The sequence below is a fragment of the Callorhinus ursinus genome, unplaced genomic scaffold, assembly GCF_003265705.2.
Source record: "Callorhinus ursinus isolate GAN/ISIS: 27379988/994484 unplaced genomic scaffold, GSC_fseal_2.0 scaffold25, whole genome shotgun sequence".
Classification (NCBI taxonomy): Eukaryota; Metazoa; Chordata; class Mammalia; order Carnivora; family Otariidae; genus Callorhinus; species Callorhinus ursinus.
In genome coordinates, this window is record NW_027397087.1 from 40,351,666 (window position 1) to 40,370,531 (window position 18,866).

General features: G+C 37.1%; 1 protein-coding gene across 4 annotated transcripts in view; it reads left to right on the forward strand.

The window, feature by feature from the left end:
- SCAPER (S-phase cyclin A associated protein in the ER) overlaps positions 1-18,866 on the forward strand; it is a 539,023-nt gene that overhangs the window by 73,789 nt on the left and 446,368 nt on the right. For all 4 annotated transcript variants that reach the window (XM_025883907.2, XM_025883909.2, XM_025883908.2 and 1 more), the window contains one exon: positions 14,552-14,652. In XM_025883907.2, the coding sequence (XP_025739692.1) occupies positions 14,552-14,652 (101 nt within the window). The remainder of the gene's footprint in view (positions 1-14,551; positions 14,653-18,866) is intronic.

The window sequence follows — 18,866 nt, forward strand, 5'->3', positions numbered from 1 at the left end:
CCCCCCCCCCCCCGCTTAGCCACTGCAGCGACGTCCCTCCGCGGAGCCAACTTCTAAAAGGTCCGATTTTGTGCTCCGCGGCTCTATCACTTGCCATAAGCGGCCGAAGGAGGCCCCCTCCCCCGCCGTCTATCCTCCCGAATATCACCTCGGATTCACTTCTCTGCACGTCCTACCTTCCAGGAAGTGGTCGCTTCTCTGTTCAGAGAATTGTTGCTACTCTCCTGTTCGATCTCCTGTTGAGTTCGTAGGTGTTCAGAATGGTTTGATCCGTATTCAGCTGAATTCCTGAGACCCCACGAAATCTAGGTCTCCTACTCCTCCGCCATCTTGCTCCGCCCACAATATGATAGTATTTCTAGAATCTTGCAATTAGTTTATTTTTAACGTGTCATCTTTATCATTAAACTTAAACTGCAGTGATCTTTCTCAAAGTATTTTTGTTTTAAAATTAAGTTAGTTGCCTCAGAAATGATTTTTTGATAAAGGATAAAAAATTTTTAAAAATGTACACTTAACAGCTACACTAATACTGACGTAATTCAACTGTATTCACAATAGAATATGAAATTTCTTAAGAGAGTTGAGTTTTAGAAGTATCAAAGGGTGAATTTTTCAGGATTCTGGGAGATAGAGCAGTTTCCATGAAAGGTATAGTTCTTGTTTCCTATTTATAATTAGAGAATTTTTTTCCTATAAAACTTAACATTTAAAAAATCAAGACATATAAGCAGACATAAATTTTAATTTTGGTTTGTCAGAAAAAAATTAAAAATATACATATGATTTGTATTAGAATCAAAAATAGCAGAATGTTAAATAGTATCAGAAATCATGATATCTGAATATGATTTTAGAAATTATATAACCCAGCCTTCTATTTCACCAATAGAAATGTGTAAAACTAAGTGACATGTCTGACATTATGTAATGAATTAACAGCAGAGCTAAAGGCTAGAACTTAAATGGACTTATCTTTCATGCAACAATTGTTCACTGATTATATATTATAGCATGCACTGTTTTGTGTGCAATTCATGAGCCTGAAAAAGTTATAAGTATAACAAAACTGTTTTAGGTCAAACATATCAGATTGATTTAAAAATCAAAGTTTTAAAAAAATTTAGGGACTTTCTTTTAGAAAGGAATATCTGGGGTGTCTGGGTGGCTCAGTCGGTTAAGCATCTGCCTTTGGCTCAGGTCATGATCCCAGGGTCCTGGGGTCGAGTCCCACATCAGGCTCCCTGCTCACGGGGGAGCCTGCTTCTCCCTCTTCCTTTGCCCCCCTACTCTTGCTTGTTCTTGCTCTCTAGTGTGCTGTCTCTCAGATAAATAAATAAAATCTTAAAGAAAATAGGAATATCTGTGCTACTGCTGCTGTGGATATTATATTGGGTTATTTATATTTTTCATTGAGGGATTCTGTTTTTTTAATTTTTTTCAATTATTTTCTGTTATTTTGAAATGATAGAAATTTACCAGATGAGTGTAGTACATAGATCTTCTTGGTTTCCAGATCACAAGATGAACAGTAAAGGTTATAATTCTGTTATATTATTCCTCTCGATTATGAAAAGAATTTGAGATCTTTTTTGCTGAGGAGAAAGAATCTGTCTTTTTTTTATGGGGGAGGGCCTTTTTTAAATTAAATTAAATTTATTTATTTGACAGAGAGTGAGAAAGAGCGAGCTTAGCAGGGGAAGTGGCAGGCGGAGGAAGAAGCAGGCTCCCCACTGAGCAGGGAGCCAGATGCTGATGTGGGGCTCAACCCCAAGTCCCCAGGATTACGACCTGAGCCGAAGGCAGACACTCAACTGTTAGAGCCACCCAAGCACCCCCTGTTTATGTCTTTGAAGTAAATTTTGCTCTTCCATGCATGGTGACTCAATAGAGGTTAAAATTGTAGAAAAACATCATGGTATTTTTCTCTTAGGATGTGAAATGCATTATTACAAATAAATGGCATGAGGGAGAAAAGTGTTTTCTCCCTTTCAGGTTCAGGAATAGCAGTTAGGAGTTTTGCCCATTAGTTATTTTTAGTTGGTAATATTTATAGCAGGAGAGGTGACTTTCGGTTGTAGGATTGTGGAAGAGTTTTTGCACGTGGTATTTGTACTGTCCTTTGCAGGGAAAGTAGTAGATCTCATCAGATAGTAGTTATTTCTGTGTTTCTGCTAAGCTGGTTGTATGACTTTGGAAGAAGTCACTAAACCTTATTCTACCTTTGTGTTTATAAATGATGATTTTGGTCTAGATGAGGGCTGAGAACCTTCAGCCTGAAAATAAGCTTTTAGCTTGGTATTGGGAAAATATTCTGGCAGAAGAAATGCCTGAAGCAGATGTTTAGATAACCATGCAGGCATCAGTGGCAGATTTGATTGAATAAGCTATTTTGAGCTTTGTAACAAAATATTTTTTGGCATCTTTGTTTATTTATTCTTAGCTGCAGTAGGTCTCTGAGTTTTCTGTGGGAAATACCATAAAAGTGTGTAGTCAAGCCAATTTGCAAATGAGTTGAAATAAAAATTAGCTACTGTAGTAAGATATTTGTATCATTACCCAGGCAACTGCAAATGTTATTTATCCACAAAGATCATGGTAAAGATTGAATTATAGGAGAATGGTTTCCATTAGCAGATTTTCATTTATAGGTTTTCATTCATTGAATATGTTTTGTATTTTTTTTTTTAAGCAAGCTGCTTATACTGAAAATTAAGGAGAGGTGTTTGAAAGAGATGAATGATTGAAGGTTGAAGATGACTGTGAATGATACTATTAGTTTTGAAAGTGGTTTACTTGCCATTTTCCTTTCAGATGATTTCCCTTTTGAACTATTTATTCCATTAGTAGCTTTTAAAAAACTAAGTTCTTAAAAATTAATGCTTTTTAAAACTTGTTTCACTTTTGGTAAAGCTCTTTCTTAGAAGGTTCCTTTTATCACTGACTTCTCACGTGATGCATGTTTCCATCCCTTCATCACTACAGGGGTAACCACGGTGCTCATTCCTGTAGCTGAATTGGAGGGCTGTGTTGATGTTCTGGGCTTAAGGGCCTGTGCACTAGTATTATGTGTCAGGAGGACAAAGGGATGGCGCCAACCATCCTGCTTTGTGCGCCAGTAACTAGAATTAATTACAAACCAATCAAATTCGTTGCAGCCAATTGGTAAACTAATTGGTAATTTTAGCTGTATATCTATATGTAGTTATCTGAATGCCTATAACATTACTTTCAGAGCCACTTTTGTTCTTTTTCATCCTGCTTGACAAAATGGCCTTCATAGCTGTAGGGAGAAAGATGTGCATCAGTGACTAAGAGGCTGCTCCTGCTGCTTGTCTTGTTTGTATTCCCTTGTTCATAAAACATGACTCGGATTACAGTTGCATGGTGCCACTCTGATCATTTCTGATAACATTGTGCTCAACATTCCTTAAAATAGGTTGTTTAAGCCACCAAATATACTTTCTCTGTGCCAACTAGTATCAGAAGTATAGCTGCTTATATTCCTGAGTGTTAGAGAGTTTTTCTTCCTTCTCTTTTTCGTCTTTTTTTTTTTAGCTAAAAGGGAAAGCAAAAAAATTCTGAAATAAATTATTCTGAATTATATCTTTCTGAGTCTAATGTAGGTGATTTAAGTTGAATTTAATTGAATTTGAATTATATTTATAGAATCGAGAAAAGGAAGCCAAGTAAATTTTTTAATTTTTCTTTTTCCTGATTGTAGAAGACTTTTATTACCAGTGTTTTGGCATGAAGGATTACCTTTGAAAGGAAATAACCAATACTTTTTTGTTCAGAAGAGTATTTTAAGTTAGAATGTAACTTTAATGACTAAAGTGAAGTTGGTACTGTATTTCATTTGTGACTAATTTGGCATACATTTATTAGTTTTGGGTCTGATTTCCAAAGTATATCTATATTTTAGAAAACATTTATCAGTGAAAGTGTTTTTTAGATTTTGAGTTCCACTGAAACTAGAAGGTCAGTAAGACTTAGTTATGGAAAAGTGATATATTTATAAACCAAATGATCATTTTTATAGTTGGTATTTTTTGATAATCATCTTGGGAGTATGGAAAGTTGTCTTTTATAGTAAAATGAGACACCTTTGTCTTTATAGTAAGGTGAGAATGTTATGAAACTAATAGTGAAGTTCTTTAAAGTTCTTTGTCTTGTACATTTAAATGGCAACGTTAGCCAATTAACCACTGTCTACACACATACTTACATTGGAGATATGTTCTTTCTGAGCAATGGAGTGGATCTCCATGGTCTGTGCTTTTACAGTCTTATATAAATTTTCATTGCCATTAATATGCAAGACTAATTAGTGCTGAGAAAAAAAAAAATCTTTGCCACATGTGTAGAATGTAGTGTCACAGTAATGTAACTTGGATTATCCAAAGAAGAAAATTAGATTTCCCTGTTAAGATCAGAAACAAAACATTGATGTCTGCTCTTGCTGCTTATGTTCAGTATTGTACTTGAGGTTCTGGCCAGGGCAATTAGACAAGATAAAGAAATAGAAAGCATCCTGATGGAAAGGAAGAAGTAAAACTATATTTGCAGATGACATGGGTCTATATATAGAAAACTCTAAAGAATCTGTGAACACATATAAACTATTAGAACTAATAAACAAACTCAGCAAGGTTGCAAAACACAAGATCAATACACAAAAATCAGTTGCATTTCTGTATTTCTGTCAGTAATGCACAGTAAAAAATGAAATTAAAGCAGTCCAATTATAGTTGCATCAAAAAGAAAAAAAACATTTAGGAATAAATTTAACCAAAGACATTTAAGACTCGTACATTAAAAACTACAAAACATCATTAAAAGAAATCAAAGAAGATCTAAATAAAGAAGAAGACATCTGAACTTATGGGTTGAAAGACTTAAGATGGCAGTGCTCTAAAAGCCATATACCAAAAACCCACAGCAAATATCATTCTCAACGGGGAAAAACTGAGAGCATTTCTCCTAAGATCAGGAACACGGCAGGGATGTCCACTATCACCACTGCTGTTCAACATAGTATTAGAAGTCCTAGCCTCAGCAATCAGACAACAAAAAGAAATAGAAGACATCCGAATTGGCAAAGAAGTCAAATTCTCTCACTCTTTGCAGATGACATGATACTCTGTGGAAAACCCAAAAGACTTAACCCCAAAATTTCTAGAACTCATACAGGAATTCAACAAAGTGGCAGGATATAAAATCAATGCACAGAAATCAGTTGCATTTCTATACACTAACAATGAGACAGAAGAAAGAAATTAAGGAGTCGATCCCATCTATAACTGCACCAAAACCATAAGATGCCTAGGAATAAACCTAACCAGAGAGGCAAAGGATCTATACTCAGGAAATTATAGAACACTCATGAAAGAAATTGAGGAAGACACAAAGAAATGGAAAAACGTTACATGCTCATGGATTGGAAGAGCAAATATTGTTAAAATGTCTATGCTACCTAGAGCAATCTACACATTTAATGCAATCCCTATCAAAATACCATCAAGTTTTTTCACAGAGCTGGAAAAAATAATCCTAAAATTTGTATGGAACCAGAAAAGACCCCGAAGAGCCAAAGGAATGTTGAAAAAGAAAACCAAAACTGGTGGCATCACAGTTCCGGACTTCAAGTTCTATTACAAAGCTGTAATCATCCAGACAGTATGGTACTGGCACAAAAACAGACACATAGATCAGTGGAACAGAACAGAGAGCCCAGAAATGGACCCTCAACTCTATGGCCAACTAATCTTGGACTAAGCGGGAAAGAATGTCCAGTGGAAAAAAGACAACAAATGGTGTTGGGAAAATTGGACAGCCACATGCAGAAGAATGAAACTGGACCATTTCCTTACACCACACACAAAAATAAGACTCAAAATGGATGAAAGACGTGAAGGTGAGACAGGAATCCATCAAAATCCTTGAGGAGAACACAGGCAGCAACCTCTTTGACCTTGGCTGCAGCAACTTCTTGCTAGACAAGTCTCCAAAGGCAAGGGAAAAAAAGGCAAAAATGTACTATTGGGGCTTCATCAAGATAAAAAGCTCTTGCACAGCAAAGGAAACAGTCGACAAAACCAAAAGACAGCCAACAGAATGGGAGAAGATATTTGCAAATGACATATCAGATAAAGGGCTACTATCCAAAATCTATAAAGAGCTTATCAAACTCCACACCAAAAAAAAAAAAAAGAAATCCAATCAAGAAATGGGCAGAAGACATGAAGAGATGTTTCTCCAAAGAAGACATACGAATGGCCAACAGACACATGAAAAAATGCTCAGCATCACTCGGCATCAGGAATATCCGAATCAAAACCACAATGAGATACCACCTCACACCAGTCAGAATGGCTAAAATTACCAAGTCAGGAAATAACAGATGTTGGAGAGGATGCAGAGAAAAGAGAACTCTTGTACACTGTTGGTAGGAATGCAAACTGGTACAGGCACTCTGAAAAACAGTGTGGAGGTTCCTCAAAAGGTTGAAAATAGAGCTACCCTATGACCCAGCAATTGCACTACTGGGTATTTACCCCAAAGACACAAATGTAGTGATTTGAAGGGACACCTACACACCAATGTTTATAGCAGCAGTGTCCACAATAGCCAAACTATGGCAAGAGCCCAGATGTTGGTGGACAGATGAATAGATAAAGAAAATTTGGTGTGTATATATATATACAATGGAATCCTACTCAGCCATCAAAAAAATGAAATCATGACATTTGCAACAACACGGATGGAACTAGAGGGTATTATGCTATGTGAAATAAATCAATGGGAGAAAGACAATTATCCAATGATCTCAATCATATGTGGAATTTAAGAAACAAAACAGAGGATCATATGGGAAGAGATTTAAAAATAAGATGATATCAGAGAGGGAGACAAACTATATGAGATTCTTAATCATAGGAAACACTGAGGGTTGCTGGAGGGGAAGGTGCTGGGGGGATGGGGTTACTGGATGATGGATATTAAGGAGGGTGCATGATGGAATGAGCACTGGGTATTATATAAGACTGATAAATCGCTGACCTCTACCTCTGAAGCCAGTAATACATTATATGTTAATTAATTGAGTTTAAATTAAAAAAATAAAATGGCAATGTTCCCCAAAGTGATATGCAGATTCAGTGCAATTCCTACCAAAATTCTAATCTCCTTTTTTGCCAAATGGACAAGCTTATCCTAAAATTTGCATGGAAATGCAAGGGACACAAAATAGCCAAAACAGTCTTGAAAAAGAACAAAGTTGGAAGGCCCACACTCCCTAAATTGAAAACTCACTACAAAGCTACAGTAATCAAAATAGCATGGTACGGAATAAGGATAGATATAGATCAATGGAAAAGAATTGAGAGCCTGGAAATAAATCTACACATCTGTGACCATTGATTTTTTTTTTTTTTAAGATTTATTTAAAAAGAGGACTGGTGATGTATGGTGACTAGCATAACATAACATAAAATAAAATAAATACATTAAGAAATAAAGATAGAGTGCATGAGTGGGGAGAGGGACAGAGGGAGAGAGGCTTAATGATTGAGCCAACCAGGTGCCCTTGTGATCACTGATTTTTGACAAGGGTGCCAAGACATTAAATGGAGAAAGAATAGTCTTTCAACAAATGGTGCTGGTATCAACTAGATACCCACACACACGGAATGAATTTGAATCCCTTCCTCACACCGTATGTAAAAAAATAACTGAAAATCGATTAAAGACCTAAATGTAAAAGCTAAAACTATGAAATTCTTTGAAGAAAACAGGTGTGAATCTTTGTGACCTTCGACTTGGAATAATTTCTTAGATATGATACCCAAAATGCAAGTAACCAAAGAAAAAATAATTGAACTTCAATAATATTAAAAACTTAGGTGTGTTATTGGACACTCCACAGAATGAGGCAAAATATTTTCAAGCCATGTATCATAACATTGAAATATCCGGAGTATATAAAGAACTCTTGCAGCTCAAAAATATAAAGGACAAATAACCTACATTAAAAATGCTCAGGGGATCCTGGGTGGCTCAGTTGTTTAAGTGTTGGACTCATGATTTCGGCTCAGGTCATGATCTCAGGGTTGTGAGATCAAGCCCTGCATCGGCTCTGCTTTGGTCCAGGAGCCTGCTTAAGGTTCTCTCTCTTCCTCTCCCTCTGACCCTCCCCATTTCCCTCTCTAAAAAAAGGGGGGGGGCAAATGAATAGATGTTTCTTCAGAGAAGGTATGCTGTGTCCAAAAAACACATGAAAGAAGAAAAAAAAAACACATGAAAATATGCTCAACAATTTTAGTCCTCAGGGAAATGCAGATTAAAAGCATAATAATACCACTTTACACTTATTAGGATGACGAGACTCAGCAAGTTGGAAAATAGCAAGTGCTCCTGAGAATGTGAATAATTTAGACCCTCATACAGACATACCTTGGACATCCTACAGGTTAAGTTCCAGACCACTGCAATAAAGCAAATACTTCAATAAAGCGAGTCAAGTGAATTTTTTGGTTTCCCAGTTCATATAAAAGTTATGTTTATACTATAATCTTAGTGCAGTAGCATCATATCTAGGGAAACAATGTATTTGCCTTAAATAAAAATATTTTATTGCTAAAAATTGCTGACAATCATTTGAGGTTTCAATGAGTTGTAATCACTGATTATAGATCACCATAACAAATACAACAGTAATGAAAAAGTTTGAGATATAAGAATTACCAAAATGTAACACAGTGACATGAAATAAGCACTGTTAGAAATGGCATAGATAGACTTGCTCAATGCAGGGTTGCCACAAACCTTTAATTTGTAAAAAACATGATATCTCCTAACTGCCATAAAACAAAGGATAATAAAATGAGATGTGCCTGTATATTGCTGATCAAAATGTAAAATAGTGTGGTGGTGTTGAGAAAGTTTTGGTAGTTCATGTTAAATTTAGAGTTACATATGACTTAGTATATCCACTACTAGGTAATACACCCAACAGAATTAGAAAACATATGTTCATAAAAAAACTTGTACATGAATGTTCATAGCAGCATTATTCATAATGGGCAAAAAGTGGAAACAAGCCAAATTTCCATCACTTGATAAGTGAATAAACAAAATGTGTTTATGCAATTATTTAGTCTAAAAAGTACTGAAGTACAGATACGTGCTACCAGGTAGATGAACCTTGAAAACGTTAATTAAAAAAAATCCAGCCACAAGAGACCATATTCTATATGATTCTGTTTATTTGAAATGTCCAGAACTGGCCAATCCATAGAGACAGAAAGCAGAGTAGTGGTTTCCAAGGGTTGGAGAGAGAGGAAGATGGGGAGTGACTATTAATGGGTACTGGATCTCGTTTTGGGGTGATGACATTGTTCTGGAATTAGTTACACAGCTCTGTGCATATACTAAAAATGACCAGATTGGGGGGAAATCGGAGGGGGAGACGAACCATGAGAGATTATGGACTCTGAAAAACAAACTGAGGGTTCTAGAGGGGAGGGGGTGGGAGGATGGGTTAGCCTGGTGATGGATATTAAAGAGGGCACGTTCTGCGTGGAGCACTGGGTGTTATATGCAAACAATGAATCATGGAACACTACATCAAAAACTAATGATGTAATGTATGGTGATTAACATAACATAAAAAAATGACCAGATTGTATAATTTTAAATGGTAAATTTTGTAGTGTGTGAATCATATCTTAACAAAAAATGTTATATTTTGAGCCAAAAAAAAAAAGCCAGTATTACACAAACTTTTCTAGAACACAGAAAAAGAGACAACTCTTTTCAGCATAATCTTGATAACCAAAGCTTTTATGAGAGAGGAAAGTATAGACCACTTAGGAGTACAGATGCACAAATACTATACCAAATATTGATACATTAAATCTGGTGATTCAAATATCAGACAGTACATCACAATCAAATTAGGTTCATTCTAGTATTGAAATGTTGGTTTTAACCTTTCAGTATGAAATTAGTATTTACCAAATTTGATGATAAAGATGAAAAGTCATATGTTTGTCCCAATAGATCTAGGAAAAATATCTGATGAAATTCAGCACCTATTCATGATAAAACTAGCAAACTGAGAATAAAAGAGAACATCCTTACTGATAGAAACTTCCAGAAAGCCTATGTAAACATCATACTTAATGGTGAAATGTTGAGAACTTTCCTTCTGAAATTGGGAAGGAGACAGAGTCTGCTTTCTTTATTTCTATTCAACATTGTACTTAATTAAGAACCTAGCCAACATAGGAAGACAAGAATAATATATAAAATATATAAGGCTTGGAGAGAAAGAAAGAAATGTGTTGTTATTCACAGATGACATATTTACATTTATATACTTAGAAAATCTAGAAGAATCTAAAGAGCAGTTATTAGATGTATTGAGTTAAAGTTGCTGGATACAAGTTCAAAATATAAACATCAACAGTAACAGAAAATGAAAAAAATTTAAAGCAACTAGCATTTATTCTTAGGGCTAAAGCTAATAAAAGATGTGCAAAACCTCTACACAGAAAACTGTGATAAATTTTGAGAGACATTGAATAAAATACAAATACATATAGTATATACAAATTTCTTCATACAATAGAAAAGACAGTATTATAAAAATGTTAGTTTTCTTCTAGTTGATCTATAGAATCAGTGCAATTACAAATAAAATTCTACCTTTTTCCCCCTGGGAAATTGAGAAACTGATTCTGAATTTTAATGGAAATTCGAAGGGCTGGCATTAGCCTAGGCCACCCTACAGTCAAAGATATAGTTGGAGGATTTACTGTACTGGGTTTTGAGATTTTATTCATTTTATTTATATTAATTTATTTAAGCTTGATAAGTTCTTATAGATTTTGGATACTAGCCCTTTATCTGATACATCATTTGCAAATATCTTCTCCCATTCTGTTGGCTGTCTTGGTTTTGTCGACTGCTTCCTTTGCTGTGCAGGAGCTTTTTATCTTGAAGTCCCAATAATTTCATTTTTGCCTTTTTTTCCCCTTTGGAGACTTGTCTAGCATGGAGGCTGTGGCCAAGGTCAGAGAGGTTGCTGCCTGTGTTCTCCTCTAGGACTTTGATGGATTCCTGTCTCACATTTAGATCTTTCATCCATTTTGAGTCTATTTTTTTTGTATGGTGTAAGGAAATGGTCCAGTTTCATTTTTCTGCATGTGTTAAAGAGACTTTTATCCACTGGATATTCTTTCCATTTGTTAAAGAGACTGTCTTTTATCCATTGGCTTTCCTGCTTTGTCAAAGATTAGTTGACCATAGAGTTGAGGGTCCATTTCTGGGTTCTCTATTCTGTTCCATTGATATGTGTGTCTGTGCCAGTACCATACTGTCTTGATGAATAAAGCTTTGTAATAGAGCTTGAAGTTGGGAATTGTGATGCCTCCTGCTTTACTTTTCTTTTTCAACATTCCTTTGGCTATTCAGGGTCATTTTTGGTTCCATACAAATCTTAGGATTGTTTGTTCTAGCTCTTTGAAAAATGCTGGTGGTATTTTGATAGGGTTTGCATTGAACATGTAGATCTGTCTGGGTGGCATAGACATTTTAGCAGTATTTGTTCTTCCAGTCCATGAACATGGAGTATATATAAAATGTAAATGTAGAAATGAAAATAAAAAAGACTTAAAAAATTGATAAAATAAAATAGCTGAAAAGGAAAAAAATATGAAACTGAAAGACTGTAGAATAGTAAGAATGCTATATACTGTTTTCCCCAAGAGCTGGAGTTTTGCAGCTCTCTGTGAAACATGGGATTAGCTGGATGTTTCTGCTGGTCTTCTGGGGGAGGGGCCTATTGTGCTGATTCTCAGGTGTCATTGCCCTGGCAGAATTGCATCCCCCTTTGCCAGCAGTCTGGGCTCAGTGTAAGTGGCCCCCGGTTATACTATGTGGCTATTTTGGTGCCTGAAGGCTTTCAGCACCAATGGGGGGAATGAAAATGGTGGCGCCCTGATCTCTAACCCCAGAGCTGAAAGTTTGAGGGCCCCTGCCCACTCTTCAGTGAGCCCTCACAGAAAAGCAGTTAATCACTCTTGTCTCCCTGATTTTCATCCACACTCTGTGTTCACCCAGCCTGTGACTGGGTGTTTTTATCTCAGGTATGTGACCTGGACCCTGTCTGGAGTCTCCAAATTTTACAGACTCGTGTGGTGTGCACCTGCACCGTTCTTCCCAGGGGAGGTAGGGGATTCTCCCTGTGGGTCTGCCTCTCAGTGGACCCCTGCTCAGAGAGCAGTCGCCCAACCTCACAGTGGTTTGTAGTTTATGGCGACACTGAGCGGAAAGCCAGTGCTTGGACTCACTGTTTTTAGCTGGCTTCCCCGCTCCAGTGCTTGGGAACTCTGTCCCCTTTCTTTTTGTGACCCCGGGGATCTTGAGGCCATGCTGTCCCACCTGGGATTCTGCCCCACTTTGATACCTGAGCACCTTTCAGGCAGACTTCTAAAAGTTCTGATTTTGTGCTCTCCAGCTTATAACACTTTCCGGTACCTGACTTATGGAGGTTCCCTCCCCCTGTGATTTATCTTCAGATATATCACCTCGGATTCACTTCTTTGCACCTCCTACCTTGCGAAAGGTGGTCACTATTCTATTTGTAGAATTGCAGCAAATCTTTTCTCATATCTCCAGTTGATTTCTCAGGTGTTGAGAATGATTTGATAACTAGCCAAATTCCGGGGACCAGACGAAATTAGGGTCCCTTACACATCTGCCATCCTAACTGCTCTGGGAGAGAGAATCTTAGGCTCCACGCCCAGCGCCATGCCTGTCGTGGGGCTTGGTCTTAACAACCCTGAGATCATGATCTGAGCTGAAATCAAGAGTTGGACGATTAACCTACTGAGCCACCCAGGCGCCCCTTGAGTTTTATTTTAGAGCTACAGCAGTGTAAGTTAGTTTGGTATTGTTACAAGAATAAACATCAATATAACAGAGGAGAGACTCCAGAAAAAGACCTATGCTCTAAAAGGTAATGTTAGAGAATATCTTCCTGACCTATGGTAGGAAAATAATTGCTTAAAAATGACACAAATAGTATCAGTCTTAGGTAAAAGAGTCAGAAGTTAGACTACCTTAATATTAGGAATTTATGTTCATCAAAAGATTCTATTCCATTAGAGTGAAAAGGCAAGTATATATGTACAGCACATATAACCAAAAAAAGGCCCATATCCAAAAGATGTAAGGAACTCCTTCCTATCAAAAAGAAAAAGGCAGGAGTGTTTAATAGGCACTTGGGCTAGAGTCTTGAATAGGCACTTCACAAAATGAGAATGGCTAATCAGCATATGAAAAAGGGCTGAAAATCATTAATAAACATCATATTAAAACAAAAATGAAGCCATTACACAACATCAACCAGAATGGCTCAGGTTAAAAATAAAGAAAACCCCAAATGGACAATACGAGGAGTAGTTGAGGGTGTGGAGCAAGAACTCATATACACTGTTGGTGGGGAGTGGCAACCACTTTGGAAAACAGTTTGGTGTTATATACTAGAGTAGAACATATGCTTATCCTGTGACTCAGTATTTTCACTCTTTGGCTTATCCTCAACAGAAATGCATACGTATGTGCAGAGGACATGAATATAAATAACAGCATATAATTTGGAAATCACCCCAATGTTCTTAACCTATAGATTGGATAAATAAATATGCATGCAATAAAATATTCTTCAGTAGTGACCTTGGAGAATGACAGTAAATGTATTGCAGGTTCATTCTGCAGTATGAATGAACCTAGTAAACCAAAGTACAAAAGAAGTCACAAAATGGGCGCCTGGGTGGCTCATTTGGTTAAGCAACTGCCTTCGGCTCAGGTCATGATCCTGGAGTCCCGGGATCGAGTCCCACATCGGGCTCCCTGCTCAGCAGGGAGTCTGCTTCTCCCTCTGACCCTCTTCCCTCTCATGCTCTCTATCTCCCATTCTCTCTCTCTCAAATAAATAAAATCTTTAAAAAAAAAGTCACAAAATAATAAATAGTCTATGATTTCATTTATATGAATTTCATAATCAGGTAAAATTAAACTCTTAGAAGTCAAAGCAGTGGTTGCCTTGGAGCAAGGATAGAGTAGTGATCAGGAGGGGACACCAGGTAACTTTTAAAGACTAAAATTGTTCTGGGTGGATGGATGCAGGGGTCTTTGCTTTGAAATAATTAATCTGTACATTTGGTTGTATGCATTTTACTGTTTATTAAACTTAATAATAAAAAAGGTTTATTAAAAGAATGGTCATTTGGGGGCGGGGCTTGAGAAGGAATATCAGCACTATCTCTTGATCCTTAGATTCTCAGCTTTACTAACTTCTTCCCATATAGTGAGAATAAAAATAAAATAAGACCCAAAAAACTAAATCAGTAGGTTTTGCTGCTTTCTCAATGAGGAGTATAATGTAAAAATTATTAATTCCCAAGTCCTTCAGTTTAAAGTTTGTTCTTAAAACTTTTCAGTATCAGAATGGAATTTAATGATTATTGTTTGTTTTAATTAGGAGGTGCTAATGATGCTGGATAACTATGTAAGAGATTTCAAAGCATTGATTGACTGGATTCAACTTCAAGAAAAGCTAGAGAAGACAGATGCTCAAAGCAGGTAATGAACTCTGGTCTATAAGCAGCCAGCAGTTTCAAAAGCAGTAATTGAAACCGACAATGATCTTGGCCTAAGTTTAACTTGAAACTTGTAAAAATCTAAAAGTTGGGAGCTGTATTTCTCCTTCAGTTCAGTAACAGATATTATTGGGTACTTACCTAGTGCAAGGTACTTTTATCCAGTAGAGAGATTTAATTGCTGAATATGATACATTTACTACTCTCATGAATTTGTAGTCGAAGGGTGGGGTAAAATAGAACTTATTACCACAAGAAAACTATTGCAGGTGTTCAGGGCAGGACAGGGTCATCTCTCTTGTAGGGGATAGGTCAGGAAATATTTCATGGAGGTTGCAGAAGAAGTGTTTAAAAGATGTGATGGATTTTAACAAGTGGTTGGCCTTTTAGATGAGAGTAAGTTAAGACAGCTATTGAAGTGCAGAGCATGTGTGAAGTGAAAGTAACGTAGGGAAACGTATAGTATTTCTTAAGGTAGTAGTCAGTGGGGAAAATTGATGATTTTTGATTAGGGGACTAATGAGAGATCAAAGTTACTTTAGAAACATTCACTTTTTTTTTCAAGTTTTTATTTAAATTCCATTTAGTTAATATTTAGTGTAATAATAGTTTCAGGAGTAGAATTTAGTGATTCATCACTTACATATAATACCCAGTGCTCATCACAAATGCCCTCCTTAATCCCATCACCCATTTAACCTATCCCCCTGCCCACCTTCCCTCTAGGAACCCTTAGTTTGTTCTCTATAGTTAAGAGTCTGTTTTATGGTCTGCCTCTCTCTCCCCCCCCCCCCGTTCCCCATATGTTCATCTGCTTCGAGAAACCTTCATTTGGAATCACCACACAACATCTGAGTCCTGTGCACCAGACTCTGGGACTGTTGTGGGGAAGGGAACAGACACAGTCCCCGTCCTCATGAAGTATATAGTGCATTCACAGGAAAAATTGATGTTAAATACTTACCAGTGTACAAAGTGTCATGAAAATACAGTGTACTTTGGGAATATAAGGAAAAGCACCATCAACCAGTTTGCTGAATCCAGGAAGGCTTCCCCAAAGAGGTCATATTTAAGTGAGACAGAAATATCAAGTAGGAGTTGGCATGACAAAGAAAGAGTAAAAGAGTAACCGCAGGTAGAGGCAATGGTATATGTGATAACCTGGAAGTAGAGAACACAGTAAGTAAAGGAATTTTGAGTTTAGCAGGACTGGAATGGAGAGGACAAGGGGAAGAGTAGCATGAGATGAGCCTAGAGAAGTAGGCTGGGACCAGATCATGTAGGGTTCTGTGGACATGTTAAAAACTTTAGACTTTATTTTGAGCCATAAAATATTTTTAAGTAAGGAAGTGACATATCAGAATTGTGATTTTAAAAGATCTTTCTGGCTGTAGTGTGGGAAGGTTGAGGTGCAGCAGTATAGTTTATAGATTATGGCCACTCAGACTAGAATAGTAGCAACAGGGAGAGTTGAGAGATATTCCAGAGATAGGTGATCAACTAGACTTAATATTATTTTGGTCATGTGCAAAGGCAGAAGCACAATTTTTGTTTAGTTATGCTTATAAGTGAAACCTGAGCCCTTGTGGGCTAGGCCAAGTCACATGAAGCTACAATTACCTTTTCACCCAGAGGAAACAGGCCTAGGCTGCCTCTTTCCCTAGGATTTAACTGTGGTTCAATTTCTGTAAGTGGAATTGTCCAGTAGAGAACTCGTTTTTTGTCCTATCTGTATCAGCCCCATGGGGGATCCAGGGGGGTGAAGGAATTCCAAGAGTCAAATCCAGGAAGGCTTGATCCCCAGGAAACCAAATCCAGGGAAACCATGATATGTTGATCCTTTTAACATTTTTGTTTTTCATAATGAAAGAAAAATGTTTTTAATTCCAGTGTAGTTAAGTTTCAGGTATACAGTATAGTGATTCAACAATTCTGTACATTACTCCATGCTCATCACAATAAGTGTACTCTTAATCCCCTTCACCTATTTCACCCATTCGTGCCTCCCCTGCCCCCACCCCCATCATAGCCATCTGTTCTCTATAGTTAAGAATCTGTTTTTTGGTTTGTCTCCCCCAATCTTTGTTTTGTTTCTTTTTTCTTTTCTTTTTTTTGTTTTGTTTTGTTTCAGAGGTAGAATTTAGTGACTGCATGTAACACCCAGTGCTCATTACATCAAGTGCCCTCCTTAATGCTCATCACCCAGTTACCCTTTCCCCCTACCCACCTCCCTCCCAGCAGCCCTCAGTTTGTTTCCTAGAGTTTGGCATCTCTTATGGTTTGCCTCCCTCTCAGTTTTCATCTTATTTTTCCTTCCCTTCCCCTATGTTCATCTGTTTTGTTTCTTAAATTCCACATATGAGTGAAATCATATGGTATTTGTCTTTCTCTGACTGACTGACATCTCATAATGGCAAGTTTTGATATGGTTTTTTGGTACTTGCTTTACCCACAGTCCCTGGGTGGGTCAAGCCTAGTCCATGTTTGTACCAAGCAGTTTCACCCCTAACCCCTGAGAAGAGGTGATTAGATTTGGGGGTAGTACATTCCTTCACTGGGTTGAACCAAGTTAAGGGATCATCATGCTAATTTGAGATTGGTGGCTATATTGTTCTTGTGAAGATAAGCAGAAGAAAGCAGGTTCAAAGAAAATGGAATAGATATACAGAGAGAATCAGGGATGAAGGAAATCATGTGGTCTTTGAGAGCTTAAGATTGTTGCTTTTAAGCCTCTTTCCTTTTGGTCTAATCCTCATGAGTCTTGATTGTAGTTTTTCCCCACCTTGGATGTCCTTTACCTTATATAGTTTTTATCCTTAGAGTAAATCTTTATTTCTTTTTCTTTTTAAATTTAACTTGAGTTTCTGTTTCTTGAATCCAAAAGGGTCTATATAATATCACCACCAATGCATAAGAAGCTAACTAGATTTTTTTTGCCTGCTTATAAACTTGTCAGGTAGCGGTGGCTGTGTTGAGGATTGTATTAAGAAAGATTCTGAGGCCAAGTCCAAGTTAGTTAACTCTGTCCTGGTACCATATCCAGGTACCACACCTGAGACTTCTCTTTTTATCTCTTTTTATCTTAAGAAGTTATCAGCATATCTGCTCTTTGCTTCTTGAGGCAGCTCCCAGATATAGAAAGCAACCTTAAATTCCCTATAGATGGCATTACCCATCTTTCTTCAAATCATGCATCAAAATTCATTTGAGATTTAAATGTAAAAACTGCAGTTGTACATAGAGAAGAAAATATAGGTAAATATTTATATATTTTTATTGTGGGTAAGGACTTTGTAAGACAAAGGCAGAAACCACAAAGGAAGTATTAATAGGCTTGATTTAATAGGAATAAAATATGCCTTTCTGCATGAAAAATTAAAATTTAAGTAGTTATCTGTGCCAAAGGTTATGTAGCCATATAGTAATAATAGTAGTAGTAGTAAATGATTTCAAATCCATTAGAAAATGATGAAAATCCCAGTGGAAAAAAATGGCAAAAGTTACCAACATGCAAATACCAAAGAAGAAATTTATTTTTTATTTTATACATTTTTATTTTTTTAAAGATTTTTTATTTATTTATTTATTTATTTATTTATTAACAAAGAGAGACACAGTGAGAGAGGGAACACAAGCAGGGGGAGCAGGAGAGGGAGAAGCAGGCTTCCCGCAGAGCAAGGAGCCCCATGCGGGGCTCGATCCCAGGACGCTGGGATCATGACCTGAGCCGAAGGCAGATGCTTAACGACTGAGCCACCTAGGTGCCCCTATTTTATATATTTTTTAAAGATTTATTTGAGAGAGAGATTGAGCACAAGCAGGGGGCAGGGCAGAAGGAGAGGGAGAGAAGCAGACTCCCCACTGAGCGTGGAGCTGTCACAGGGCTTGATCTCAGGACCTTGAGAATATGACAGCCGAAATCAAGAGTCAGATACTTAACTGACTGAGCCACCCAAGCACCGCCCCCCCCCAAGAAGAAATTTAAATGGCTGGTAAAAAAATGTACAGCCCCACTAGTAATGATAATAAAAATATATTTTTAAAAACAAAAAAATTTTTGCTAATGAATTTAAAAATGCACTGTTATTGAAATTTCTGTAAGAAAAAGAACTCATGATTTGAGAAATTCTCCCTCTCCCTCCCCCTCTGCCTCTCCCACCGCTCGTGTGCTCCCCCCCAAATAACTAAATAAATAAA